General features: G+C 44.3%; 1 protein-coding gene across 8 annotated transcripts in view; it reads right to left on the bottom strand.

The window, feature by feature from the left end:
• fubp3 (far upstream element (FUSE) binding protein 3) overlaps nt 1-14,328 on the bottom strand; it is a 35,361-nt gene extending 21,033 nt beyond the window's left edge. For 4 of the 8 annotated variants that reach the window (XM_076284227.1, XM_076284228.1, XM_076284232.1 and 1 more), the window contains exons 1-7: nt 14,156-14,325; nt 9,451-9,562; nt 3,804-3,837; nt 3,533-3,582; nt 2,990-3,061; nt 2,669-2,726; nt 2,224-2,386 (exon numbers count right to left, since the gene is read on the bottom strand). In XM_076284227.1, coding sequence (XP_076140342.1) covers nt 2,224-2,386; nt 2,669-2,726; nt 2,990-3,061; nt 3,533-3,582; nt 3,804-3,837; nt 9,451-9,562; nt 14,156-14,254 — 588 coding nt within the window. In that variant the 5' untranslated portion in view covers nt 14,255-14,325. Of the gene's footprint in view, nt 1-2,223; nt 2,387-2,668; nt 2,727-2,989; nt 3,062-3,532; nt 3,583-3,803; nt 3,838-9,450; nt 9,563-14,155 lie in introns of all 8 variants that reach the window. The other 4 variants (XM_076284229.1, XM_076284230.1, XM_076284226.1 and 1 more) reach the window with 3 other exon arrangements.
• Between the last annotated feature and the right edge of the window lie 233 nt (nt 14,329-14,561).

Genomic DNA, 14,561 nt, shown 5'->3' with positions numbered 1-14,561 from the left:
GCCCTCTAGGTCACTTGAAGTGGCCTTGAAACACAATTGAGGCCTGGAACCAGGTCTTGTGAAGCTACATCTCAAAGTAGATGACTAAACAGTAAAATATGAATTTTTCACAAATGTATTTGTGTTGGAATACCTATGCGTTTAGCTCAGTGTCATTTTTTGAAAACTTAAGTCATGGTAGCAGGTTCATGTGAAATAATGCTATAGGTTGCTCAGACACATGGGTGGACTATCTAACCGGAAGAGTCTCGTGAGCCAGTGTGCATCAACTTGTGTCAAGGGAAACAGCTTCCAGCACACAGGAATCACCGGAAAATATGTTTGCAAACTGTATGTTTCTAATCGTTTGCTTTTGTATGAGCTGGATTATACATCTACCAAACGTATTTTGAATAAAACATGGATATTCCATTACTATGGGTTTTTACCGACATTTCAAGACCATTTATGACTGGTCTGAATATTGCCATCCTTGTGTAACCCAGACTAAAATATACAGAGGCACAGATTCACAAGGTGGTGTAGGGGATGTAGGGTAAGCGATGTTGGGTAACGTCACTTCTAAACACGCATCTTGTCGTTGATATGCTTGAACAGTTATGCTTTTATGGTGCAGGTTGGACCGGGTTGTTTTTGTTGCCGTTTTTGGAGCCTGGGCTGTCCAGAGGCTGCGTTTTTTTACAGTGTATTCAGAGTAGAGGTAGCTAGCGGATGGTGAGCATATTCCAGGTATGGACACAAGCCACTGGCGACGACGCTGTAGAAGTTTCAAATTTCCGCTCTCAAATGCAAACGACTAGTTGCATTAGAAGGGGCATTGTCAGCAATTCTACTCAACTGTAGTTAAGTGTAGCCTAATCATGCTTTTGAACACAGTTTTTTTCCACCATCGTTAAGCTGCAGTGAATGTGTGTGACAATTGCTCCACCCCACACACAGAGAGAGAAATTCTCAGACACCAAAAACAGAATTGATAACGTCTGAGCTTATCAATATGGTCTATAATAATTTAACCCGGGCGGATGATGGTTTTGATAGGCTACACATCCCTACCTAAGTTACATCTGGTTGAAGGCTCGCCATCAATAGCCTATCCAAAGTAGCAACGGCTGTATTCGCGTTTTCTTTCTCTATGAATATTTAGGGCTGTGAAAGATAAGAATTGTTTTCTCCCAGGAACAACGCTGTATGCATACTCTTCCAAAGTTTTGGCTGGGGTCTGATGGTAATTTAATTGACACAAGGGGCCGCGTGGGAGCGAGTTAATCGACTTAATATATAGATGCCGATTCATTTAAAAATGTCAAAATTGGTCCGATTAACCGGCCGACCTCTACTTTGTGCAAACAGTCAAATGCACAGGACATACAGGATTTTAGCATCCAGAACACTGCACACAAATCTAGAGAACATTGCACACAAGTCTAGAGAACATGGCACACACAAGTCTGGAGAACATGGCACAAGTCTGAAGAACATTGTAAACAAGTCTGGAGAACATTGCACACAAATCTAGAGAACACTGCATACAAATCTGGAAAGAACATTGCACTGAATTTGGACATAGGCTTGTTAGACTATGTGCTTTAGTGGTCTGTGGTGGGCTCAAATACTGATTACAGACTTGGCTGTGAGACAAATGGAGGTCAATAGAGGGGAGGAGTACATTATGTCAGTTCTCCAGGAACAACCAATAGCAGTTACTTGTGAGCATAAAAGGACTTGGGACTAAAGACTTCAGGTACTTGTGACTAAAGTACTTCATTTGTGTTTGTAGAGCTACATTAAATTAATCAAATATTTAATAACAATTTTATAGAATTAAATCTAAATCTACACAAGGATCTCATAATTTAACATATCTAATGCAGGCATCCTGCCTCAGTGCTTTAGGCTAGAGACATCCTTGGCAGCTTTACCTACTATCTAGTCATGCTGTGTAGCAGTCTGCTTTCATACACCAGTAACTGCATGGACCATATCATATACTCAATAAAGAGGTACATAAATGTGTGTGTATATGCCAATTCAGGTGAAATAGTCATAAATACCAGATATTTTCATCCATGTTGGTAAACATTCATATTTGTAGATAAAAAATTGTGTGAGGTTTTACTCATGAGGAAGTAAAACAGATTTTTTATTTCATAGTTTTTGAGTTTATCTTGAGTTTACCAGGAGCTACTCATTGTGAGTGAGGAAATGGCCGGGAGCAGTTCTGACCTGCAGCTGTTTGATGGTGTCCCCTCCTTTCCCGATGACCAGGCCCACTTTGCTGGCGGGGATGAGGATCTCCTGGATGGTGTTGTTGCCATCCATGTCGTTGTGGAAGCCCGGACCGTTCCGACACCGCTCCACGATCTGCCCCAACAGCCTCTTCGCCTGCCTGATGGCCAATCACAGCAGGGGATGGATCAAGTAAACCAGCGCCCATACCATTACGCCACAGGCTTGCCTGTATTACTTTGTTTATGTGTACTGTATTGTGAATGTAAACACTTCACTTTTCCCAACTAGCCTTGTAGTAAAGTAGCATGCTGGTATGTCGGGGAATCAGTACTTGCTCAGTACTCCCAGTACTGACACATGGCTGTCAACGAGTGTTGAGAACTAGCTCAATACTTTCAGTACTGTAGTATGGTTGTTACCAAGGGAGATGAGTACTTACTCAATGCTTTCAGGGCTTCCAGTGAGAGTGCAGGGTCTGTCCATCATACCCCCACTATCTGATGACAAGCACACAAAACAGAATTCAGCACATTACATTAGCTTACCACAGCTATTAAGAATCAAAACATCTCTGCACACATTATGTAACAACCTGCTCTCACAATAACATACTGCCAGTATTTGCCAACATTCAAAGTTATTACAGAGGGATTACAATGCAGCTCAATGTGCTGATGTAAATGACGTATCCCCTTGTTATTCCGGTTTGATTTTGCCATCAGCCATAATATGTATCTGGAGCTAAGGAATCCCGACTTACCAGCAGCAATCTGTATCTTGCAACCAGATTCCAACTGAATCCTCGTGATCTGTTCGCCTCCTCTGCCTATAACTGCAAAGAAAACGTGTGAAGTCACACCGTTGCTGGAAAAAGCATCACAATCCCATCTTACACAGTCTGCCAGATACTCACCAACAGTTTGATCATGTTCAGTACTACACAACAATCAAAAAAACATCTTAAAATTCTCAGATCAGTATACTTATCCTGATAACATGCATACAGTATAATTACCAGACAAACTCATAATTTACTTCCATATTAACAGTTAAGTACATACTAAAGGTTGCACAAAAACATAATTCAAGTAGTATAACTTGAGTAGTCCTTGCATATAAAAGTCTGGAGTTTGAGTACACAAAACTGATCTACGAAACTGTGTGGAAGTGCTCAATGCAGAAACTCAATTAAAACTCAATTGATGTAACTGGTTGAGAACTTGAGTACTCTGAGCGACCTCTAGCACATACTGTACTCCCCTGACCGACCACCCACCCCCCTTGCCCCATCCACACTACTTACTGAATCCAACCATTTTATCAGGCACTTTGTAGTCTTCTGTGATAATAGCCCTGGATGAGAGAACACATGATTTATCGTCATCATAAGACAAGAGGTATGCATTCACTCCTTTTTTTTTTATGCACACACATTAGCTTAAGATGCATATTACCCACTGGTGTTATAGTGACTGTCTGAAATAGCCTTTCACACTGTACCGCATCAATAATACAAATATAGCCTATTCCATACAATATTTTCTATGGAATATAAGAAAGTGGCGCCAGTTTACCTTTGATGTACCATTCCACCCAGCTGGCTGCCAACTGTTGGAGAGAGAAGAGGGAGTATGATGACATATCTAAAGAGACAACAAATGTATCTATGTGTGCCGACACATCAATATTAGGTTGCAGCATCGGAAAGTTCACAGCTGGTTAAAGCAAGATCTAATGGAAGACCCACAGAAGCGTTGCTGAATGGTTATGGCTGCATGGACACAACTGCCACACGAACAAAAAGGAAAAGAATTTGGAATGGCCCATTCTGCTTTCCTTTCTGAGCTAATTGCCATTTCATTTTTATCATATTCTTTTAATCTTGTGCATTTAATAAAAGTTTTTTTCTTTTCCAGAAACAAGACAATAACGTTACAACTTGAGTGGACACTAGTCAAGAGCCAACCCCCCCCCCCCCCCCCCCACCCACCCTCCAAATGAACCCCAAATTGTGCTGAAGTTAGACATCAACATGTTTCTGACTTGGTCATCACCCCAGGAGCACCATAAGGGATCTGCCTTTTCACCTCAGAAGTGCTGAAGCTGATGAAACAGATCACCATTTTGGGTGCAAGGCCAACGATTATGTTTTATGGTGCAGTTACGCACACAAGCATCAAACTTAATTTTCTTCTTCCCCTAAAAGAACCAACTATTCCTTAAAAATTCTCTGCATTAATGCAGACTTACTGTCAGAATTAGATACAGTGAATACATCATTTACATAGGTCACTGGAAATTCTCAACCCCACACCACCACCACCACCACCACAACAACAACAACAACAACAACAACAACAACTCCGACCCCTCATCCAATCAGTGACGCGGACCAAGCCATGTTTCTAATGACATTCTGAAACCTTTAGCAAATGTCACACAGCTGGTTTACGCTGCACTGGCTTTCACAGATAACTCGGCATCCTCTCAGCGGCTCCGATGAGCCGCTTGTGTGCAGCAGTCTCAGGAACAGAATGTCCTCGGCCAAGCACGCTGGAGAAACAAACGCGGCACACAGAGAGAGAGAGAGAGAGAGAGAGAGAGAGAGAGAGAGAGAGAGAGAGAGAGAGAGAGAGAGAGAGAGAGAGAGAGAGAGAGAGAGAGAGAGAGAGAGAGAGAGAGAGAGAAAAGAAAGAAAGAGAGGCTCACAACATACAAGCCTGTCCTCTTGCTCGTCTCTGTGTTGGTTTACACACAGCAAGTGGGTCCTGATGTGCAAGCTTAATATATTGCAATCTATAGAATAGCACCAATGCTTCCAAATGCTTGCATGTGCAATGTGCCTAGCAAAGAAATTAGTCTGGTAATTGATTTTATGTCAAGACTGTAAGCACACAACAAAACCGATGACAAAAACAACTGCTGGTATTCCTCATACTTGCTAAACAATATACGTGGGTGAGCAAAAATCACAAAGATAAATATCAATCTTGTCTGTAGCATGTTGCTAATAGAAACGTCTTGCAGGGTCAGGGGTCAAAATGTCTCAGATTATTTCCCCTAGTGTTAATCCTACAGTGACTGGGAATGTGAGATACCACACAAGTGTTTTAATGCCGCTGCTTTATGTGGAACACCACAGCCAGTCTACTACAAGTGACTGTGAGTGTATTGAGTTTAATAGTAACAGCATTAGTGCTACTAACCTGTGATCACCACTAACTGTTGGTAAACCTTAATCCAGCTTGTCTACTGTAGGAACTCGCATATAATAGTCGACATTAACAGAAAACTCATAGCAGAGCTGTCAACAAGCAGGTCAGGATAAACACAAAGCCCTGAAATACATTGCGCTGGGGGGAAACCGTGTCAAGCCACCCGAAGCTGGTTTATAAAGCCTCAAGAATAGCCTACTGAGCACTTAAAACAGTTGCTTTGTTTCTAAGGCAATAGGCTATCTTTGTGTGGGTGTGTGTGTGGGTGTGTGTTTGGGTGTGTGTTTTGACCTTCTGAAACTTCACTCAACAGGTAGCCTATCAATCCAACAGAGATAATGGCGGGGCCATTTTGGTTTTCATTATCAGAGCAAGCAGAGTGTTAGGCATAAAAATGCCAGTTGGGTGCTCAAGGCACAGGAAGAGACAGACTGATCATTTGTGCAAACAAGACAGACAGGCTCGCAGAGTTGTGCTTTTCAATAAGAGTGACAAACATGTGTAACGGTTTTCAGTCCTTTCCTGACTCAAAAAAAATCTGTCTATGCACCCTCATGGACTTTGCCTGTCTTTCTTTATTAAAAGACAATAGGTTAAGTGCAAGAGGCAATGAGAGGCAGCTGAACAAATGCTTGTGGTATTCAAAAAACAAAACTTCTGTGTGTGTGTGTGTGTGTGTGTGTGTGTGTGTGTGTGAGTGAGAGAGACGGAGAGGGAGAGAGAGACTGCTTCAATAGACTTAACAGCTTCCCATTCTAAAACTTGGAAAAATATTGCAGCGACAATGACTGGACCGAACCAGTGGAAATGGACCGGGGCAAAGATTAGTCATATCCAAAGGCCTTACATAAGGCTTTCGATGTACACAGTCTGCCTTTCTTAAAGAGACATTGTCTGCAAGCTAGGGAATTTTCCACCAGCTGCATATGTGTCTCTGTCTGTCTCTCCAATCATGGTGTCCTCACCCGAGCTTTGGACGGGGAGCGAGGGGGAGGAATACGAGCTCTATTGGATCATCTTTATCTTTTACCTTTTAGCATTTTGGCTAACGACTTAAATATATGAATTAATTGCAGGGCGAGTCTCCCTGGAGCAACTCGGGGTTAAGTGCCTTAGTCACAGGCACAAGAGTGGCACTCATGACTTTCAGGTTACTGAATGCTAGCCCGGCTTTTTAAACACTACCATTGCCGACTGGATTACGAACGTTCCTCTGCACTTCACCCTTCCTCCATCCTTCTCTCCCGTTCTTCGGTCAACTTTCCTCTCTCTCCCTCTCTCTACCCCCCCCCCCTCTTTCCTCCATTTGTTTCTCTCCAAAGACAAAAATACCTCAGCGTCCCATGACCGCTAAACTTGATAACGCAAACTTCAGCTTCCCTTCAGTTTTGCACCAACTTAACAAGGACGCTGCTTGCGAAAACCCTTCTCGGCATCTCGCCTTTTTTCCATTTCTTTGGTAAAGCTCACATGGGTGTTTCATGTGTACTTTCCCTACGTTTATGCTACTTAGTGTACAGCTATTCATCTACAAAGAGTAGTGCCTTTACCATGTACAAAACATACCAACACGTCAGCTATTTGCACAGGCCAATTCTTGAGTCAGCATTTCCAGGTTGTGTCTGACTCATCATGTCAGAGTACCAAAGCAACTAGCTAATGAAATCATACATACAAGTCAGATAAAATTGCCAGCCACTACATATCTTACAAAGTAAAAAAGAAAGGACCAAGCATTGCGGAACATGACTTCTGAATTCTGTTCTTCGGTTCTTATTTCTGCCCAAGCCTTCTTTTGTGCTTGAGCGCAAAACCGGTTTCACTTCTCCTGCCGCTACGGCTGCTGCTGCTGCTGCCACTGCTTAACCCAACATCAGAAGCCTCGAGTCAAACCTCCCAGAAGCCTCGAGTCAAACCTGCCAGGACGACAACCCCCTCCAACCCTCCCGTTCCTCGTGTGCGCAGCCTTCTGACACACACACACACACACTTCTGCAGCTACCCAGTAGCCCCACACACACACGGCAGTCAGAAGACCAGGGCCAGACAAGTGTCCCGACCTGGCCTGAGTAACTTGTGATCTGTTGTGGCCCAACCTGGCAGGGATAATGTACTTTGTGAGGAAGGAGAGAGTAATCCGCCCCTCAAATAACATCCACTAGCTGGCCAGCCCGCCGGCTATTGGGCCCGTCCAGCTAGGCCACGGGAGCAGAGCATGTGATTCAATTCAGAGGCCCTTCAGAAACCTGACCAGGTAACAGAGAGAGAGAGAGAGAGAGAGAGAGAGAGAGAGAGAGAGAGAGAGAGAGAGAGAGAGAGAGACTTGGAAGGGGGTTGCAAGAGCAACGGAAGGTGAGTGTGTGTGTGTAAGAGTTGCACTCTGACAGTGAAAATGTACTCCATACTGGCTTGGAAGCCCTAGAGGTCAAAGAGAGTGAAACTCCACTCTGCATGCGTGGCCATTTTTACAACCCCTGACTCTCACACACTTACTGTCCCTCTCACACCCCCTACCCATCCAACGTGACCTTTACTGTACTGCAAAAAAGGAGCGACCCACTTAGGGCATGCTGGACCATGCCATAGAGCGCTTTCCTTGGATGGTCTGACTTAACATGTCACAAAGTAATATCTAGAAGTAGCATTTGATGGCTTGGCCCTCTAGTTTCTATACCATAGCTCAGCTACCTGGCACCACAGACAAAACTGAACTAAACCAGTTTATCATAATTACATAGAAAATTACACACATTGGTGATTGATGAATCTGAAATATGATTATTCTTTTTACTTGTTCCTTGTTGAACAGAGATTGTGGCAAGAGTTGCATCATCAGGGGATTTGAGGTCTTACCTGCTTTCATTGAATTTGCTTTAATTATTTCTTACATTATAAACAGCTAAGAGCTTTAGAGCTTGAGGTGCTGTCTTCTAAAGACTCACTCAGCATCTACTGAACAGCGGGCCACCGTAGTCCAGGTTTCGGTTTCAACACTCAACCACCGGATCTTCAGGGCATGAGTAACAAAATGGACTCAGTTGGGCGGTGTATTTAGGGCCTCTACAAGGGCATAGATGACCTGTGTAAACCTAACACAAATCCACCGCTGAACTACAGCTTACTGAACTTTAAGGCCAAACTCACTGAAGTCCAAATGCTTCTGAACCCAGCTCCAAATGAACATGTGGCACTTTCCTAATGATTTACTCCTTCAAGGAAACCCTTTCATACCAAAACACACACAAATATGACTGATTTAATCTTTTTGTAAGTTCTGCCAAAAAAAAAAAAAAAAGTAACTTGTACTTCAATTCAGCAACCAACTGATTTGCATGATCGTGAAAATTGCATTTTCAATTTTGGACGTGTGTCTTCTCGGCCCTACCCCTACAGTTAGCTGCAGCGCCTTTGCGCACATGGCCCTGACACTTCAAAAGCTGGTATAGGGGAGCAGTCAAGCCCTTACACATGACGGGACCCACGAGGTAGAGTCTTTATGTTACACTGTTTGCCATCCACCGCGTCTTGAGCAGTGCACACAGAACCACTGTTTGGTCAAGGCCAATGAACCAGTGGTTCGCTGGACGGAGCTTCTCTACTGACCAGACACAGGGCTGCAAATATAAACCAGTGCAGAGACTACGATGACCACTTCTGTGGCTTGAGAATAGTGCATTTTTGCACCCCCCCCCCCTCCCTTCACAGATGGACAAGTCATTAGCTAGCAGACTGGTTAAATGGAGTTTTCCATTGTCCCACACCATCCTTTAGTTTCCATTGGTTATCACTGTGACATGTGACAGGACCAATTCGAATGGCGGGGCTCACCTCTTTGGTTATATAAAATGTCTGCACGTGTCCATATTTCTTGTTACACGTACATCAGACAACTTATTGCACACTGAGATGTTAAAGACTGGGATTTGGTTCAGCCTGTTTTTTTTCTTCTCCCTTGGCTATCACTGTTGTGACATATGACATGACCAATCCGAATGAGGGTGCTCACCTCCATCATCCAGTGTGCGCTTCTGGCCTCCGTAGCCATAGAGTGAGGGGTCCACAACCGGAGAGGAATTGTTCATATGGGGCATCTGGTCTCCACCCATCTTAGCCGCAATCTGAAAACAGCCAAAGAAGGAAGAGAAGGCCATAGAGGAAAAGAGGAGAAGGGGAGGGGGAGAGAGAAAGAGAGAGAGAGAAGGGGAGGAAAGAGAGGAGTTAGCATGTGCAATTGATTAAGGTGCTTAGAACACATCTGCCAGAACAAAAATGCGGACGACAGCCGGCTGGCTACTTCTGTGCCTGAAGGCAGTCCACAAACATGCCCCAAATCCAGACAAGTTTACTCTTTTTTTCATCTAAAAAAGGCATTTCGAATGGGACTGGTTTACGACAGTAAAAAGGCTTACTCTGACAACAGCACAGTCAGTCTAGCAATGATGACTCCCCGCTGTGGTAGGAAAATGGGAGAAACGGAACCGCCGGGACGCTAATTGGGTTCCGTTCACACATCAGGCAGTTTCCGCCAGTCCAATTAGCTTCTCGGAGAAAATGTTTGCGCTGCCAGTCAACGGCAACACCCCACAAAAGAGAAGCACGCTTGCTCTAACTCCCCATTCTTCTGAGTTAGACAGTTGTCGCTCTCATTCGTGCATTGCTACATTGCAGCAAATTGAGCTACATTGTGGTCTCAGCTATCGTGTCTCAGCGATTATGTCCACAAGTCATTTCTATATATATATATATATATATATATATATATATATATATATATATATATATATATATATATATATATATATATATATATATATAAAGAATATTAGCACACAATGTACAATCTGCTCCAATTAGAGGAAACCAATTAAGGTTTCTATAACTTCTCATTCTCATTCACCCTGTTTGTGTCTTTCTGGGCTGCTGAAGTGAGGACGAGCGGTCAGTGGGAGGGAAAAAAATTAGATAGCTGAGAAAAATGGAGTGAGGGGGGAGAAGAGAGAGTGAGTGAGTGAGCGAGGCCAGGGCAGAACACCACAACTGGACTACAGTTAGCGACGAGGGGGAAGGGAGGGGGTGGGCAAGTGTGGGGGGGCCCCAGTAAGGGGTTTGGTGTAGCTAACTCCTCCTCTTCCCTCTAGCCAAGAGCCTCTTTCTGAAGAATGCTGGGGAGGAATGCCAGAAATGCAAGCGCGCCGATAAATCACACACACACACACACACACACACACACACACACACACAGAGCGAAGGCTGCAAGTTGCCACTCGAGGAGGTAAACATACAGTCTGTGGAAGCCCCACGATGCAGGACAACTGGTCACTTGTTGCTGCTGCTGTCTGGAGGGAGAAGGGCCAGGGGGAGGCCGACTTTCAGTTGTGTTAAAAGGGAAGCTTCCTGAGCGGGAGATTCAGCAGGGGGAAGCCCTCGAGGGGTCACTGGGCTGTTTGCACGAGGCTAAACCTCCACAAAAAAGTGCAAGTGGGCCACTGCAGCTAAGTCAATCAACATCAGCCCACAATCATTATAGACAATATAGATTAAAAAAATTACCACAAAAGGAAAATATTGTATGATACTGTTTTAGAAAACAAGCTCAACTTTTAAAAACAGCTTCTGTGCCAACACGAGCCACACCATGCAGTGTCACTAATTTGGAACTGTAGCTGCACTCCTGAACCTCTTTGCAAACTAATTTAGCCATGGCTGAGCAAAACAAAACAAGCCATTGTTTTACCAGTGTCAAACTTCAGCCACAACCAGGAAATTAAGAAGGGCAAAACAGCAATTCTGGTCCCAGAGTTATGGTTAGAGACAAGCTTGGCCCCTCTGGACTTTGTGTACTTTCAAAACGAAGGAGTAGCAGCATGGAGCATTTCCTCGGCCTGGAATTACGCAATCTTGTCCGCAGCAGAGGTGTGCAAGCACCAGCGCAAGGCCGCAGCTCGGATCTGCGTTGTGGCTCAGGCACCGGCGCACACAAAGGCACTGATTGTCAGCAACGGCGCATAATTACCCCAAATAAACATGGGCTAACGCATGTCTTACATAAAGCTCCAGACCTGGCCAAAAGAAGAAGAAGAAAAAAGAAAAGGCGCATCTCAATGGGCGCAGTAAAACAGCGAAGAGAACGCAGACTGCCGTTCTGGCCACGCTCCCAGTTCTATTTTTTCCCTCTCCCGCAGAGCTGATGAAGGCGAGAAGAAGTGGAGTGGAGCGGAGCGTGCGCGAGTGACAGCGGTTTGGTCCGGGGCCCTCTCTCGCTCGCGGCTGGCGGGTTCGCGGAAACCATGCGGGGGAGCTGGCTGGGGAGGGACAGCTGAGTGCGACAGCAGCGAGGGGCGAAACTGAAACCGCCCACAGGTGCCATGTGCGAGTACAAGGCCATTTGCACGCACGCACGGACGCACGCACACACTCAGTCATACCCTAGCACACACACACACAGGGCTCACACAGACACACTCACACCCTAATACACAATATGCACACACACACTGACACACAGGCAGGGCAAAACATATGGATAGTTCTGAGACAAATGGCATGGGTGTTACAAAATGGTCCTAATGCCTCATGGAGGCAGACCACCATTTGCTCATGTTGAGAAAGTCAAACAGTAGATTCTGTAGATCTGTAGATTCTTCTCCAGCCTATATTCTTAATCAAGATAGCAAATGTAATTTGTGAGCCCCTCCCTCTCTTGACCATAGACAGTACAAGTACCCCAGCACGAGAAGAGAATGACCAAAACTCATGGTTAAGGGGGTAGGCTAGAGAGATCATTTGCAGTGTAAAGGTGACAGGTGTGGGCAGCAGAGAGGCCCAGCATGGCTTTCGACAAGGGTGCCAAGGCCTCATCTGAACACCAAGCCCCCGATTGCCGTGCCGACAGCTGAACCTGCACTGTATAGACCTATACTCTTTGCACTAACCAACCAGGACACGCACCTAGGCTTTGCCAGGGACTGTGTCGGTGCTAAAAAATTTAAAACATTTTGAAGGGGTTCAAATTAGGTGAACATATTTCAAATCAGTCAAACAGACTCACCCTAGTCTACACATTTAGACCTACTCATGACTAAACATTAGCATACATTTCCCTCAAGATAAATACTGTATCTATCCTACTTCTCTTTGTAATTTTATAAACAAACACACTTACTTTGCACGGATTGTGAACAGAGCATACTGGAATACCAACATGTGAGCTTTTGATTAAGACCCAATATCATCATGCAACTACTGGGTTGTGTATATAAGTGAGGTTTAAACGGTCCTGTGGAAATATCTTTTCAAAATTCATTTATTAAATAAATTAATGTAATTCTTCTAAATTACATTTAATGGGACACATTAGGGTTATAACATGAGACATTTTGACTATGTAAAGCACCACTGACAAAGGACAGAGGGTGTTCAGTGGTCCTTGAATATTGACAAGGTCTAAGGGTGTCAAAATAATGACAATTAGTACCCATTTCGGCAACGTTGATGTCAGTATGACGTAATGACAGTGTGGTGCTATCTGGCACGTGGGTACATTACCCTGCGATTTTTGTCTAAGTAAATAGCAGCCAAGTGCTGTAATACTATTACGAAGTACAAGTGTTAAAGCATAAAATGTAAATATTGCAATTCATGCCTTGCCAACTTCACAAGTTTAGAATCAGCGCGAACGTTTCGCATTATCTAATAAAACCTACCGTTAATATATTAACTTACTTTGCCTGACCTAAGTAAAGTAGAAAGCAAATTAGGCCACTCACTGACCCAGGACGATAGCAGTTAGCCAGCTAGTAATCAGCACACCTAACTGGCTAACTAGCTAGCTTAACTTGCTATCTAACGTCGTTCTTAAAGCTGGTGACATACTTTCCAAACTATAGTAGTACGTGTGGATATTGGAAATCTACTTCTCCGCGAAGGCAATCAAGCTATATGGAAGTTGTGGTGTTTTTTCAACATTGTATAACTGTCGAGCAAACTGCGTATGCTTGGTTTAAATTAGCTCCTTATAAGTTGTTCAGCGACTTCAAAATGCTTGCTATCGACGGGCACACTAGTTAGCTTACTATAAACTCAGCGAAAAAAACTAAACTTTACTCGATAAATTACAAGCAACTGTTGCAATGTAGTCAACCTAACCCAGTTTGTGATTTGACAAACAACTTGGCTTTGTCTGTTGTTTGTGAGTTAACTTCGAGCAATGTTTGCGTAAAGTCAGATGGTTTACAAGGCTTTGCGGAACAAGGCCACAGCAATAGCAGTGTGCTAGCCAGCTAGCTAGGAAGATCTTAACCTAGCTAGCTAGCTAGCTGCAAGTTGTGTGGCGTTACAACAGGTTGCAGTTTGTTGCTCGTGTTTTGTTTTTTTAATCTCTCCAAGTCGCCCACAGTCTTACAGCCCAAAAGTTGTTTCACACTTTTCCCCAACTTGACTTGTGTCTTATTAGCTTAAGAGTTAATTGTTGATAGTTTGTTGGGCGTCTTCTGGCCCACATTCTCTTAATCTGCACGCACAGCCATGCAGTCTTAACACTTGGACCTTGTGTAGCCAGTTATGCTAGCTTAGTATGTGCACAAGAGTGTGTTCTCAGCGGGTGAGGGGGGCTGGGGATACGCTGCTTAAAAGTACACTCCTCCCCCACCCTGAACGGCCTAGCTCTAATCTTACGCGATTTCAAAAAGATTCCTCTCTGTCAATTGTATTACCTGTCGGGCCCGGTGTAAAGCGTCGGCGAAGCCGTCTGCTTTCATCCCAGGCTGAGCCACCGAGGCCTGTCCCTGCACCAGCTCCGCCATCATCATCATCCCTACTACGGCAGCGTTCAGCAACACATCCGAAAAAAAACTCTTTAGCCCAGTAGCGAGCAAGACGATCAGGCAACACGCGCCGACCCCGGAACAGGAAATGAAACCCGTGGAGTTGAAATATCGCGAGAGAATTTCGTCAGCGACTGAAATCAACTTATGAAGCATTTCTTTTACTGCCTATTTTCACAAACCTCAGAGACAAGGCAGTGTCAGACAAAGCATGCAATATGGCGAACCGTGGAGACCTACACACTAAATAAATAAGGGCCATGCCGTTATTGGTTACTAAAAGAAATAAACAGAG

This window comes from Alosa pseudoharengus, unplaced genomic scaffold, assembly GCF_046254945.1.
Source record: "Alosa pseudoharengus isolate Yale_2024_CS ecotype anadromous, Long Island Sound unplaced genomic scaffold, YU_APseudo_1.1 YU_APseudo_1.1_scf_14, whole genome shotgun sequence".
NCBI classification, from domain to species: Eukaryota; Metazoa; Chordata; class Actinopteri; order Clupeiformes; family Clupeidae; genus Alosa; species Alosa pseudoharengus.
The sequence above is the reverse complement of the archived record's forward strand: the minus strand, read 5'-3'. Positions and strand labels throughout refer to the sequence as shown.